This window comes from Parasteatoda tepidariorum, chromosome 11 (genome assembly GCF_982258835.1).
Source record: "Parasteatoda tepidariorum strain Cologne lab strain chromosome 11, Ptep-v5.0, whole genome shotgun sequence".
Classification (NCBI taxonomy): Eukaryota; Metazoa; Arthropoda; class Arachnida; order Araneae; family Theridiidae; genus Parasteatoda; species Parasteatoda tepidariorum.
Genome location: NC_141765.1, coordinates 16,032,723 through 16,049,444, shown reverse-complemented (window position 1 = coordinate 16,049,444; position 16,722 = coordinate 16,032,723). Strand labels below are relative to the sequence as shown.

The 16,722-nt window shown below is 28.8% G+C and overlaps 1 protein-coding gene across 1 annotated transcript in view; it reads left to right on the top strand.

Annotated features, from left to right (window-relative positions):
- Positions 1-16,722, top strand: part of Gycalpha99B (guanylate cyclase 1 soluble subunit alpha 2) — a 364,604-nt gene that overhangs the window by 64,682 nt on the left and 283,200 nt on the right. Inside the window, exon 2 of the mRNA XM_043040687.3 lies at positions 993-1,221. Coding sequence (XP_042896621.2) covers positions 1,003-1,221 — 219 coding nt within the window. The 5' untranslated portion in view covers positions 993-1,002. The remainder of the gene's footprint in view (positions 1-992; positions 1,222-16,722) is intronic.

The following is a 16,722-nucleotide window of genomic DNA, read 5'->3' as shown; positions in this document are numbered from 1 at the left end:
TAGTAACCCAAATTATTGACCACTTTTTATTAAGTATTACAAAAATGTTTAGAATATAAAATTAAAACACATAGATGTCGATTAGAAGTTACTTTTTGAGTGTTTTAAATTTTTAAATTTAAAATTTGAGTGCAAAAGTGACTATGCAAACCACCAATATCTTGATTTTGTTACGTGCTTATTGGTAGTCCGTATGAGTTCTTAATTAGACAGGTAAAATGAGCAAGCTAACCAATTTTCAGAAGATCCGCACAATCCATTCCTGCGTAAAGCACACATGAGCCACTAATATATTTTAAAAATGTAAAATAATTTACAGTATAAAGTCATACGGTGTCAAGTAAAATTATGGTGATTTGAGCAAGTATAGTGATCCTAAAGGAACTACTTAACATTTGTGAGTTTAGTGAACTATATCAATAAGCCCCTTAGTGAAATAAGAAAACAGTTTTCCTTTAAAACAGACAAGATAGTTTAGAAAAAAATATTCGGATAAGACAAAAACCATCATATCAAAAAGCTCAAAACAGGAATCTCCTTCTACCGCTTGTTTTAGTTTGCTTCACTCCAGACACCGATTTTTCAATCCAGCGATGACCCACTTCCCTGTTTTGTTTCAAAACGTGATTCTTTACATTGTTTTAATTCAGGTAACAAATTTTAAAAGAAATAAAGCTTGTATTAGAATTGGGGCCAACTAAACTAAGAGTAAAATCTCCAAAAAAAATTTTGTATTTAAAGGCAATTGAATTGTAAATTAGCCTCCAGTAATCGCTGACACATTTCATTCCAGATCACTTCAGCTTTTATAACATATTTTTTATACTTTATTTTCAACCAGCTGTTCTCATTTCTTTGTCCATTGGGAGCTGAAGGATAATGTATGCTTTCATTTCTTGTAAACATATACTTATTTTTATAACTTTTATATGTATTCATAAAAATGCATATTCCAAAATTTTTCTGTTTATTAAAAGCATTTCAATTTTCAGTTAACTGATCATGGGTATGGGTTGTCCATTTCATTGTTCTGGAGATCGTGCAACATCGACTCTACCAACTTCAAGCAAATGTCCTGTAAAAGAAAGTAAACAAGAAAAAGTTAATGAAAAATCTCAAAAGTTGGGTCTTTTTGAAGAACATCAGGATGAAAACGGAGATGGAGAACAATTGAGCTTGAAAGCTTTAGCCACAGCTGTTAGAGTTCTCACTTCTCCTCCGGTAAGTGCATCTTTTTCTCACTTCTATAAAATTAGAATTCAAGAAGTGTGTTAATATAAGCAGGCATTCGAGAATTTAAATAAATTTCAAAATTTTCAAGCAATATATTGATACTGCTTCAAATTTCTACTTTTGAAATAATACCTCGTTAATAATCAGATTGAGTGAATCCATTCAAATTTGTTTTAATTTTTTTTAAAGAAATTATTTACTTCAACGCGTTTTTATCACGATTTAATTAAACAATTTAGCCTTCGTTTACTTATGAGACGCTTTATGATTGGATACATAAACAAAAATAATCGAATAATTCGTAAATACATTATTATATATGTGAAGCAACCAGTAATTATCTTATGAAGTAAAATATTCAAAATTCCAATCCTCTTAAATTTAAATCTTCGATTCGATACTTGAATTTTCCCAAGTGCATCAAAGGAGATATTTAGGGTCTTACGAATATATATATATATATATATATATATATATATATATATATATATATATATATATATATATATATATATATATATATATATATATATATATATATATATATATATAACCGTCGTTGAACAGCTGACCAATTTTTGGGTTTACGACTACTATTCTTCAACTCCGTAGCCTTGCAATTTTGAACCAATTCAGAAGACAAGGAAACTCCTGGATCAGTACCCAGTATGATTTATTATGAGAACAAGGAGGATTTAGTGACTCGACAGATTTAACATGCATCAGTCACCATTTACTACACTGGAAGTCTTCGGCCGGCGGGGATTGAACCCACGACCTCTCGGACATGGGCCCAGTGTCCTACCAACAGGGCTGTCACGATCTCACACAACATATTTATTTACTTACATTTTATAACCGTCGTTGAATAGCCGATCTAATCCTGGTCTTACGACTTCCAATGTTCAACTCCGTATTCTTGTAATTTTGATCCCAGTAGAGAAGACAAGGAAACTCCAGGATCCTCCAGAGGTATTGATTTGTTATGGGAACATGGAGAACTGTGCGACCCGACAGATTTTACGTGCATCAGATGTTTACGTGTTACAGATGCTTACGACTTACAATAAGTTAATTAATGGTGAAGGAAAATTGACACAATAACTAACCCTTCCTGAATTTTCGATATTGAAAGATTTATTTTCTGCTGTTTTACTACTTTAAATTTTTTGAATTTGGAATTAGGCCAAAAAGCGACAAAAAAGATTTAAAGGAACGCAAGATTAAGAACGAAAACAAGAAAAATATATTTTAAAAGAAGGAAAAATAAATAAAAAAAGTATTTTTTATAAGTATAAAAAAAATACAAACTAAAAAGCTAGAATATTAGTTTCGAAATATTAGTTTATGAATAATAATTAATTTCACTTTCAAACCAAGCTTAATTAGATACATAAATTGTTGTATTTAAAGATTTCGTCATTTAAAGTGCATAAGTATATTAAACTACTAATAAAAATCTTAACTAACTCGTTTTATTCTTATTCTTATATTAGTACTTACACAGATGTATATTTCAGCTATATGTTATGGGGTCATAAATAAATAGAAAGCTATGAAATAACCACATAATTTTCTTGGTTGAAAAAGATTTAGAATATGGGATATTTAATTAACGACTCACAAATGTAAAATGAATTATTTAATTAATGCTACACAGAAGAGCATGGATGTGAGAAAACTTAATGTGATCATTTTTGTTGGGAATTATTGTTCAAAATTATTTCCCAAAATAAAATTTGCTTTTCTTAATCGCTATGCAAGAAGTGCTTTTTAGGTTATGAGAATTTTTTATGAATGCTTTAGAGAAAATATCGTTATTTTTGAATATTTAATTTGCTTCATCCGAAGTTCACATTTTTCGAAAAAAAAAAAAATACAAAATTCCTACTGAATTTTTAATTTTGATCGAATATTTTTTGTTTAAAAGCTCAATTTGTCTAATTTGTATCATTGACTCAGGAATAATAGGATTTATTTACAAAGGTGATATGTATAATCTACTTTTGGACAAATAATTATAGTGATAATAATAAGAACGCTCATCGTATAAAATTGCTGCATTTTACGCTTAATTCAATCAATTAAAAATAGCTTCTGGAAAATAAAATATGAGCTTTAGTAGCATTCAGACAGTAAAAATTTCGTTATTTTGCAGTTTAATATAATAATGCTTACAATCTCATACAATGCGTAAATTATTGAGCTACATAAAACCAAAAGCTATATTATATGATAAACTATACAAGATAATATATACTGTATGATAAAAGTTATCATCATTGGTATCAAAGTTAAAATTAGGATTGGCGAGTTTAATAGATGAATACTAGTTATAGATGAGTACTAGTAAGTTTTTGCTTTGTGTAAATAGCACTCTGGATGTATGAATAAAACATAGAAAATAAAAAATAGCGTTGAGGAAAACCTCTCTTGACTGACAATCACATCTTCCAAATTGCAACTAAACCCGCCTTTGGCGTTTAAAAACATAAATCTTTCGAAAAAGACTATGCTTATTTTCCAAAAATACGTTTTTATGTCAGGTTTTATGACTTAATTAGTATGTAGTACTAAATAATAAGCATATTTAAAGCGTAAAATCGAAGCATTAAAATTTAAACGTAGTGCATTCGTATTTTTACAGAGATGCAAATCTTAAATAATTGTAATATAAAATTTTATTACTATAGTGGCGTTTTTAACAGATTTAAATTAAAAAGAGAAAGCATTAGGAAAATGCATTGTGCAGACACCATGCGATTTAATCGAATATACAGACAATATAATTTTGTTCTTAACTAGTTGGGTAAATTTTAGATTTAAGGGCAAAAGAGTTTATACATTTTAAGTATGTAAGTTATTAGATCTTCTTAATGCAATTATTAACCATTTTGGTATCATTTGCAGCAGTGAATATTGCGCAAGCAAAAAAAAGAAGAAAAACCTGAATAACTTTTGATTGGATCTTCGATTTCTAGGACTTTATCTTAATGTTTCGAGGGGGTGATCTCAAATATTCTAATTAGTGCACACGATACATTAAGTTGAAAAGTTTTGAGTGTTTCGTGAGAAATCAAATTTTAAAAATGCGACCTCTTTGAAATACGATTTTTTAGGAACTATTTGACCAATTTCGCTCAAATTTTGTATTTTTCTATGTCACATTTTATTTTTTGAAATGATGCAAAAAATTATGTACTTCACGTTTCAATTTCTTTCGACTATTATCAAATAAAAGAATAAAACATAAAAATATTTACTAAAAGTCATTTTTTGCATCGAATTATCTTTGGATAAACGAATTTTGAAAAAGTGCGCAAAAATTTTTCAATTCATTTAAAAAGTTCTCAAGATATAGTGAAATACGTAGATGGAAAAATTAGTATTAAGGACTCCAAACTTTGAATCGTTCTTCAGACGAAACTATGGGTAACATATTTACCAAATTCTGGTTAACCTCTATATTTTGGGGGTCAGGAATCTAAATTTGTCGGAAAAAATGTTTATTCAGAGAAAATTAATTTTTGTGTCAGATTTTGTTCCTTAAAATATATTCTGCGCTAATTAGTTAGCCTTAACCCCCCAACCATTTGGGTTGAGACCTAAAACGTGAAAATGCAATCATTAGATCAAAAGTTATTCAGGGTGGTACATTTATTTTTCTTCGCAGACTGTATAACGGAATAGTAAAGTATCAGAAGTGTATTATTTAATGCTAAGCAGTCCAATTTTCTTTTTTTCTTACTTTAAAGATCAAGATTTTAAAATCACTCAGTCATTGACAATTGTATGTTAAAAATCTAAAAATTATTCCAAAAACACCAATATATCCTAGGAAAAGTCCAATACAACTTATGACGTAAAGGCACTGTTTAAGTTGAAATTTAGTTGATGAGAGCAATATATCATATCTTGACAAACTGTCAAGGAATCAAAAAAATGAACTTGTTTGAACAAAGAAATGAATGTTTCTATTATTCCTCTAAGTTGCTTAATTTCTTGTACGTAATACCGATTGACAGACAAGAGTATTTAATGAATGATAATGGATGAATTCTTTTGAAAATGCTTACTTTTTCCTTTAAATTTGCAAGAATTAATTAAAATTAATGTTGTTCATGATGAATGATAGTATTAATAGATAAAATGTGAGTTGAGAATGTTATTATAAATTAGTAAAGGAAAATATTTAGAGATTATTGAACACAAACTTTGAGGCGATTAAGGACTAAACACTTAATCGCTCACATTTAAGGGGCAGATTTAAAACTATAAATGTGAACTCACCTTGTGGAATCGATGATTCTTTTTCGATTGTTTTATTTGATATGCAAATAGATTATTAGTAAATTTTTTTCTAAATTATAAAACAAAAATCAGTATATCAACTGAAAAAAGAGAAAAAGTTAAAAAATGAGTTTTTTTAACTCTTAAAACTGTGAAGTAATATAAATTTTAAAATACAAATAGTGATAATTTCTATAAAAAATCAACAATGCCTCAATTTTTTTCAATACAAAACAATGTTTTAAAAACTTTTTAGTTTTGGTTTTGGACATTCATAATTCTCGTTTTGTAAAAATGAAACTCAAATGAGAGTGTTTCAAAGTTAATGTTAATTCACTATTAATTATATCATGTTAATTTACTTTTGCATGTCAATGTTAATTTACATCATATTAATTTACTTTTTACTGAATATGGTTTGTTGGGGTAAAAAAGTAACTTTTAAATTTAATAATACTGTAATACTGTAACTTTTAAATTTTGAATTGTTATGACTTTATAAAGCAAATGAAAACTCACTAATAGTAATCATGTGTTGTAACTTCATGTTGAAGTACCTAAAATAAACCTCACCTTTATTTCGGTTAATTATTTTTATAACGATGATTGACAGCAAACATTCGTTTAGGATAAATATTACTTTACGAGTAAGGAAAAGTAAAGTAGAGTCCTTTGTATCCAAGGTAATTAGAGAGTTGGGACATACGGGTAACAATCTTTTCAGTAAATTATGGCTGATAGCCGTAATTTAACGTAAAGAAAACGAGAGAAAATTGTCATCAAAGACGCAACGTAGATTCATCGATGTGGTACCTTTATTTGACTGAATCTGAAAATTATAGACATGGATTTTTTTTTTTGCTCTTGAAATTAATTTAAGCTCATCAATGTATATTTTACACGCAATTTGTGAATAATTAGCTTTAAAAAAACAATGATGGCTATTCTTGGGGCTTTTATTAGGTTATTTAAGCTGATATATGCCAAACAAACAGTTAATCTTCTGATAAAGTTTAGACGTCACTAAACGCCATTAGATGTGAATTAACGTCGACCCAGCATTAGGGGCAAGTAGGGCTGTTGACGATCTTCAGCCGATAAGATGAGCTTAGAGGTCATCGTGCCATTCGAATAAGAGCGACAGTTCGATACATGTGATAGTTCAATAGGATAAGGATAGTTCTATTCCATAGGTTTTACCCTGAGCTTTCTTTAAACGAATGTGCAGGCAATCTTATGGTCAAATTAATCCTAGAAGCTACAGATCTATAGCAAACTTGTTCTGAAGGGGCTAGTTTTCTTGATAAAAGTTAATTCTATTAAAAAATTTTGTAAATGAACTAAAATTAGTTTGTTTTTGTAAATAGCTGAATCAGCTAATCAGTAATTAATATAGATTAGTCGCAGTTTGGAAGCGTTGCATGTTTTTTTCTTTCTTTTTTTAAGTAATTCAATGCAGTCAACATGATTTTGATGCGGCAAAGGAAAACTTAGCCAAGTGCTTTATGTTTGAACAGTTTTAAGCTACTTATTGCAACTTTCGAACTCCTTCATATAATGGGACTATAGGATAAAACGTCATAGTAAGGTGTTTTAAAATAGTGCATAATTAAGTTTCAGTAACTGAACTATAGTTAACACATTTGCCATCTATAGTTAATTTACATTAATTACGATATTATATTGATCTAAATCTTATAATTTTTAAGTAAATAGAAAAAGATAGAAAACGAATTTTAATAATAGCCAATAGTTTTTGGCAATCTTCACTAATGATTAAATGTACTCAAATTCTTTTCACATTTGCTACACAAGTTTAAAATAATTTCATTAAAGTTTTCTTTCTCCAAGAATATTTTAAATTAAATATTAAACTTAACTTAGAAATCAAAAATAATAAAATTTTAAACGAAAAAAAAACAAACTACGAAACTGCTTGAAAGAAATCAAGTTCAGCCCAGTGAAAAATATTGTTATTTTTCTGAAATAGAATCATGAAAATTTGTAATAAATTATATTATAAATTATAGTATAAATTTATCTGGAGATTGAATTTAATAAGTTTTTGAAGAATTTGAAAGTTGAAGGAATGAAAATTAATTTAAAATGTGAATTAGGTTCTGACTAAAGTTGCTAAGAAATAAAGGGAAAATATTTAGTTATAAAGCTTTAAATTATGTATATCAAAAAATATTTTCCAAAAACGTGATATTTTTTATTTGATGCTTTAAATTACTTTATTAACCAATCGAAGTTGTTAGTGATGAATATTTGCAACTGCTAAAAAATCTCACAGAGGGTATTTAATTCCACCATAACGCTTTAGCAATATTTTATTTTTAAAGATCTAAAAAAATATATTAAAATCAAATGGTTAAAAGCAATTATACAGTTAATATTTTTTTCTTAAAATTAAGTCCGGTATGTTCTGTTGTTGTTGTCTTAGGTAATTAAGGCAATGAGGGTGCGGTTGTGCTTGTTTTCCAGTGCCGCCATCTCTGGCCAAGAATCGACTTCTGCCACACCAGTTTATAGGGCGAACTCATTCATATATCCATTCATTCTTCCGCAGATTGTAATTTTTGCCTAAACGATCAATCTCCAATTCAGTACCTCCAGAGGTAAAGTTTGTTATGGAAATATGGAGGATCCGGCAGATTTAATGAGCATGAGTCACCATTTTCTACACGGGGAGTCCTCGGCCGGCTGGATTCGAACTCCCGTTCTCACAAACGTGAATATATGTTCAAAAAAAAGTAGTGTAAAATAAAATAATTATTTTTTTCTTGAAGTTGCAATACAAAAATTCAAGAGTAATGCTGTTATCCCAACCATTTTACTCCAAAACGTTTTTTTGATATTTTTAACTATTTTCAATTGTTGAATATTGTTTAATTTTGTTTGTATGCTTGACAGTGTTCAATTAAAAAATAACATTTTTCAATAGCCCCTTCTTATTGAGGAAGAAAAACTGAAAGGGCCAACATCAAAAAATATTACAGAGAAGCCTTTCGGTATAGAGCAACAACGACACTCAGTTACAAAATAAAATGATCGTTTACACGTTCGTTGCCAGCCGAGACCCGATACAGATTTTTACTCTTCAGCCATAGATTATGCTATATCTATTATTGAAGAGTGGAAATCTATGAAGATAAAATCAAAGTTAAATTTTCTTACTTTAGCGAACATTTTAGTTTTTAAATTTCATAATGCGTTTATTTTAGTAAATAATATATATATATATATATATATATATATATATATATATATATATATATGGGGGCCAGCAAACCATACGATAACGCAGTATTCAGATTTGTATTAAGAGAAAACTATAATAAATAGTTCAAACTTTGGAGGGACGTAAAATATTTTTGATTTAGCTAATTTAATAGCATTTGAATATTTTTAAGTGGTGATTTTTTAATTTTTTATTAAACTAAATCAATGTCATTTATCACATTATAACTCACTAAAATGAACAGGCAGGATTGCTTGATGCTTTTCATGAAACAATATTATGTGTATTTTATGAGAGAAAATGATTTAATATGAATTTTTTTCTTTTAATCTTAAATCCTGATTCATCTTAATTATTTTTAATGTCAAAAGAATAAATCTTATTTAACTGTATAATTTATTATTTTCTAATATGTAATCAAATATTATATTTAATCATATATTTGAAAATAAGAAATGATATATTTTAATAAGTAAACAAATACGAGATAAATAAAAATATGTTATATAATGGCCGAAAAGAGACAAAGAAATTATAATTTTATTGACACATAAAATTTTTACTTTAAAATACGTTCTAAACAATTCTTTCAGAATCCTGTGATATACACTTGATACCAAGCGGAAATAATATAAACATACAATAAACAATTATTTACAAATGGACGCCACGTATAATATTCAAATAGCACAAAATAATTTAGCTAAATAATAATTACAAAGTAATAATAATAAATAAATTATAAGTAATTTAGCAAAGTATTTCGATTATTAAGATTGTAAAACTTTGAAATGGTGTAAAGAGGTATATTATTTTCAAGAATAAATATACCCTTTTTTATTATAAAAAAGCAAAGTATTTTCAAATCTTAAGTTTTTCTTACATGTAATAAATTCATTGATGACAATCTTTCTTATAAGATTTGTTAAAAAAATATCCCAAGATAAGATAGAAATAATATAACAGCATTTATTAAAATCCTTTTTCCTGTTACTCAATAGTATACATATCATTAATTAATATATTTCATGTAAGATACATTTAAATGAATATGTATATATATGTATAAACTTATACATTATTGTTTTAAAGCTTGTTTACATATACTCTTCCAGACTTAAAAAATAAAAATAAAAATGAGAATTAAATGAGAATAACCCATTTAATCTGGAGCAAACTCAAAATTGCTTATAAAACGTACTATTTTATGAAGTATATTAAGCTGATTCTAAAAAAAATTATTACTTAAGCAGAATTCGGATTCAAATAACATGTAAACACCAAAAAAGCATACACGTGAAGAAGTTTTCGTTTTTGCTTTAAAAATTACTGCCTTTTTGTCAAAAAAAGCACAAAAATTTATAAAAATTGTAGACAGAAAGATAAATATTTTCGTATAGCGTTATTTGAAAATTTTATTCAAGCAATAAATTATTTTTCGACACTTTTCGCAATCTTCGGTTAATGTTACGCAATAAAATTAAATTACAATATTTAATAACAAATTATAAAACAAGAAAAAATTATTTAAGGAATCAGCATAGGATAACACAAAAACAATTTATTCGCATTCGAAAGATTATGCCATATGAAGCTTTAACTACAGTTTCATTAATATTCTTTTAAATAATAACGTACAAAATTTAAAATGGCTAACAATAAATTAAATTCCTTTTTTATTAATATAATTTAATGTATCGGAGTACTTTTTGCTTTCAAGTATGAATTTAATGAAATTTTACTCATAGGATCGTAAGCTATCGTTAAGAAAAAATAAGCTTCAAATGCCAATCAACATTGTTATGAATTTTTTGTTTTGTTGAAAATATAACTAAAGCTTTCTTAGTTTTTTTTAAAATAATAAAAATGTTGACTCTTTATTGACATCTGATATATGTGTATATATACATTTAAACACGACATATGATGTTTAAATTTGTTTTATTTCGCGTCTAAGAGTTTTGCAAAAGTACGAATGTTTTGCTAGTTTTATATTTTAATATTCCCTAACAATAAACAATACCTGAAACAATGTAATTCTCAAATTATTAATTAGATTATTTCATAATCTAATAAGAAAGCTTATTATTAAATCTGCAAAAACGAATATTAAAACATAAAAGATAAATAATACTTACTCGACTATTAACAGTTATTTGATAACTGTCTCCTTTGATGGAATTAACGTTTATCCATTTCTGGTTCATCTCTGCCCTTATCGGAAACCTAAATACAAATACTTTAGGCATATTTTTGTAGCTCCCTTTACACCTTAGAACTACACGCGCATATGGCATTGTTAAAAGCTGTAAAATAATGCAATATATATATATATATATATATATATATATATATATATATATACAAATTAACATGAAAAACATGAATAAAATTAAAAACTAAATTGTAGAGAAACAAGAATGGTAAAAGCAAATAGTCGTTATCAAGACACATGTATTGCTATGAATGCGATATTTCTGATATATATATATATATCACTGTTTGTGACGTCACTTAAAGATCTTGGTGATCTCAACGGCCTTATTTCTCGGTGGCTATGGTTAGAGTCCCCTTGCCATCAGGCTAACCGTGGGAGGTTTTCGTTTTTTTCCTCTGCATCTGAAGCAAATGCGGGTTAGTTCCAGCTAAAAGTCCTCCACGAAGGCAAATTTCTCAAAATACTTAATCCAAGTGTTCCCTTTGAAAACATTAAAAAAAATGGTCGCAAATACAGATGGTTGTTACGCATAGGTGGTCTTTTTCTAGGGATTTCAGTGATTTTATTATTCACTAATGCCCCTGTAGAAGAATTCATAGAATTAATATGCAGCACATTCTTCATATTTGTCTGCGACCCTAACAAAGCCAAACAGAGAATATTATTGTAAAAATTAAGTTTAATCTAACATGTGCACAGCAAAATAAGCACGTACAAGGCAGATAAAAACTATTCATCGGAATAAATGAAATTTTAAAGAAATGGAATAAGTCCTTATACAGCCTATAACTAAGTAATTGAGTTTTCGGAAATTAAGAATTTAGCTTTTAAATTTTTCTTATCTTTTAAACTGTTTATTTTTTAAAGTCTAGTTAATGAAAGATCATTATTATTTGTAATTTTTGAAATCATTTTGCTTCTATATATATCTGGATCGGCAACAAATTTTGTTATGGAACTGAAAAAATATTAATTGAGTTAAGCTTGGGAATGAAGTAATGGTTTTACTGTTTCTCCTCTCTGTAATATTTCAGACTTTTTTTTGTTGAAAAATCTGAAATGAGATAATACTTTCAGGTTTCGTGATAGGTTTTATTTTTAAACGTGAGATGAAAAATAATGTGTGGGTGATCTTATAATAATCGCCTGCTGCCTTGTTGGAGAATTTCTGTTACCTGAACTTTTGCTAATTTCACTTCTTCTTTTTTTAAGAGCAGTATTTTTTGTAACTTAAGTAAAAAATAAATATGCACAGGAAATTTCTGAAGAAAAAAAAATTTTCTAATAGCAAAAATTTAATTTCCGTTATTATACAGTACATTGCATAAAATAAATGTTTCAAACAATACATTTTCGGATGCCCCCTCCTGCAAATTAGTAAAATAGATTTTTATTTCTGTATTTGTTTTAAGAGTATAGAACAATACGCTATGCGAAAATGATCTTTCCATTATTAAAACCGATTTATTTCTAACTATACAAATAGATTGTGCTGTTATGGTGTATTTAAGGCTTTGTTAATGTGATGGTTATTTTTTTTTTGAATATCTCCAACAGTTTCTAAATTTATATTCTCACGGACTATTTCAGTTACGAAATAAAATCATAAATAGTTCGTATAACTTTATAAACAAAACATCTGAATACTTTCGTTAATTCTTACTTTCAAACTGTTTATTGGTTTTCACACAAAACCTAACGTGGTTGTGGACAATATTAACCAAAATGTTTGTGTAGTTTTGCTCCAGCAAAGCACTATACTCATTATATGTAATGCAACTTAAAATGTTTTCTCTTTCAAACTCAATCAAAAGTCATAGTTCGCTTTATTTTATTTAGCAGCTTTGACATGCAACTGAAACGTGGAATGAAATGCAATAAGCATAAAGACTTATTTCTGGGGAAATATTATATAACTGTCATATCTAAATCTTTTTTGCCTTCTTATTTCTCGCTATGATTGCAAAATCTTAATTTAGCTTGATGGTGTATCAGCTATGTGTTGACAGTTTTCTCTGGAATCTACTTCTTATACCGTTTTTTTTTGTTGATTCTGAGTTAGATTGATACTTATGACTTATAAAGGAACTTATAAGTATTAAATATCATTTCATATTTCTAAAGTGTACCAAAAGCTAGTAAAATGTGCCTCGAATAAAAATAGATACTAATAAAATATTTCCATAAAAAGTAATGAAGTCGAGTTATATTTTGGTATAACGTAAAATAATTATTAGGAATCATTTTAGGAGAAATTTAGGCCCGTTAACGGAAATTCGCAAGCTTTTTTTTATCTTTAAAGGGAACCTTCTCAAATTATTTTTAAGCAAAAATGAATAATTCAAAAATAACTTTATTTTAATTTCAAATATTACATTATGGCAAAAATAGCTCCTTCAAAATTATTTGTGAAAAGTCTATTTTATAAATGGACATTTCACAGAATACTTCCTTCTAAAAATCAGTTGATTATGTTCTTAATTTAAAATTTTATAACTACAACAATTTGAAAGATTTTTTACTATCATATACTCCCTCATCCCATTCATATTAACCCATATTATTATGTAGTCATAAAAATAACTAGTAACTTGACAGAAGAAAAAGAAAGAAAAAAAAACGAAATTCTACTTTTCAGAAAATTTCTAGATTTTCCACAAATTCACAGAAGCAGGACTTTTTGCAAATGTTTGAACAGATCCTTCACAGAATCATGCAAACAGGACAAAACATCTGCATATATGCGAGTGATTTCTCACAAGTTTGCGAAAATGAACTTTTCGCTCAAAGACTCGGATCACCTCAGTTCAATATTAAAATTTTTTACACATACTTTAAAGCATTTTATGGAAGTAGACATAAAAAAATTTTAGTCTTAAGGATGCCAACTGAGAATTGAAAAAAAAAAAAACTTCAAGAATTCCTCCTCGTTTTGCAAATACCTTAATATACACATCGCCAAATAATTACCACAAAGTGGCTACATATACTGAGTTTTGCACTATTTATGTGTAGTATAGTGGTCAATATAACTTTAAATTAAATTCTGATGATATAAATTTTAAAATAATCAGGAAGTTTGCAGCCACTAGAAAATGCACTCTATAACAAAAAAATCGACGCACCAAGAAGCAATCATCCGATTGCTTTGAAATTTCGCATGCATGAATGTTTTGAACAGATATGGCTGGAATGATGCCGACTGGGGACTTACAGTCTTTAGCGACGAATCCCGCTTCCAACTGTGTCCTGACGATCATAGAAGACGTGTTTGGAGACGCACAGGGCAGAGGGGGGATCCTGCCTTCACTATTGCACCCCACACCGGCCGTCAACAAGGCGTTAGGGTCAGGGGTGTCATTTCCTTTGACAGCCGGACCTCTTTGGTCGTCATTAGAGGTACACTTACTGCACAGCGGTACTTCGAAGACATCCTAAGACCTGTTTTGCTACCGTTCCTATTGCAGCGCCCTTGGTTGGTTTTTCAACAGGACAATGCCAGGCCACATACGGCACGAGTTGCTATGAACTGTCTGCAAGCTTGTCAAACTCTTCCTTGGCCTGCCAGATCACCAGATCTCTCTGCCATCGAGCATGCCTGGGATATGATGGGAAGGCGATTGCATCTGGCACGGAATGTTGATGACCTCGTTAGACAATTGGATCGAATTTGGCAGGAAATACCGCAAGAGACCATCCGGGAGCTTTATCGGTCTATGCCACGCCGTGTGGCAGCTTGTATCCAGGCTAGAGGCGGGTCAACACCTTATTGAACTTGTTACTGGAACTCTTCAAAAAATTATTCAATTGTTCTGAAATTTTAATCACTTACTATTCTGTACATTGTCTTCCTAACCACCAATGTTCGTTTCAATCGGACAACTCCTTCTTGGTGCGCCAATTTTCTTGTTATAGAGTGTAATTGTCCCCAAGGCAGAGCAAATAATTCACTCCATATTCTCTTTAAGTCTGCAATAAACTCTGATTACAAATTAAACTAATAAAACCTTTAATTATTTTATGGATGTTTATGGATTATGGATAAAACTAAACAACTTAAAAAGAGATTACAACTTATGCCATATCAACAGTAAATTACTATTATCTTTTTGCTTCGTTGTATTTTCTTTTCCCTCTGCTTGGCTTGATGCACACTGTTAAAATTTTCATTCGGAAATGACGTAAAATAACAGGCAGCAGTCTCTGTCTGGTTAACGATGAAGTTTATGGCTAAAAATAATTCTACGACTAAGGTTTTCTAACCATTTACAGCTAGTATGGTTAAATAACCTTAAATATAAAACTGTACGGTTTTGTAACCATTTGCCACTAGCATAGTTTCTAAACCATAAAAATAAAACTTAAACTGTTATTGGAGCTCTTAGGTTGCTGCGCCATTTTTATGTCAATTATAGTTTTGCATGCTTATATAATGCAGGGTTGCCAACTGAGTAGTGTAGGACACTGGAAGCTACGTGTTGCAGGAATGAAAGAAATATTGTGGTATCAACGCTGGGATTCGAACCCCTGTTCAGTTGGTCACGAGATTGATCGATTAGCTCACTCAGCTACAGTATGTAACCAGCTGCTCAGAACAAAATGGTTTCGTAACGTGAGCTAAGTTGGTGCGGATAGAATTCTGGTTGTTAAACAGTATTAGATAACAGCAATCAACTGACAATTTTTTCTCACGCTTATCAGCTTGAATCTAATCGTTTTTCACTGCTATTTAATTGCTTTGATTGAATATGCTAAAATAAAAAATAAATTGCTACTTAACTATTTTCACCGAGAAATTTTTGAAAGTGAATAAAACACTAAATTAACCCTTTCCTTATAGAAAAAATTGACTAAAAACAATTTTTATATTCAGCATTTATAGTTAAATCGAAGTCACATTACGTGTAATAAAGGCATAAGGAAATACATAGACTCATCACACACAGCTCATTTTACACAATTCATTGCTTTTATCCTTTTAATAAGTCTCAAATCTAAATAAATGGAGGAATTTTTTTAACATTTTTATTATAAAGGCAAAGATATTTAAGTGTTTCAGCAGCAAGATGAAGTATAGCATTTTTACCACGCCATGCACTAAAATCTTAAAAGATTCTCAAATTTGAACTGAGGGGTTGAAATTGGATTACTGCTACCTGGTGATTCCCCGTAATTTGTCTTACCTTTTGCTGAAATTGAATAGTCATATGTGAGCGGGAAATATGAAGACATGTTTTTTTAGGATCTTAAAAAACATTTGTTACATTTTAGGCCTCAATTTCCAGTTTTGATGGTCAGTTAAGGAAAATAATTTATTTTTTGCTCCGTAGTTTAACTAGACAATCAGACTGTTATATAAAAAACTTTATTGTTTTACCGCTACATACTTTTTGAGATAAAATTGCACCATAAAATACTTTTTTCTTCATTTCTGCCAATTGATGCTTACAAGCATCAAGTCCATATTAAAATAATTTTTCATTAATAAAGTTTATTATTGAAATAAAAGTGAGAATTTTCTTGAATACTCCATTAACAAATAAAAACGAAAGATAACCGTCATACTATAAAATTTAAAGCGAAATAATAAGCATAAAAAGCATTATCTTTGTGATATTATTCAATATTTTTAAGACTATTTCTCTGAATTTATGTCTCATTATTGACTTATGAGCGAGAAAACAGTTCAACAAACTGCATTAGAAATATTCCTTATCTGGTACAATCTAGATATTCA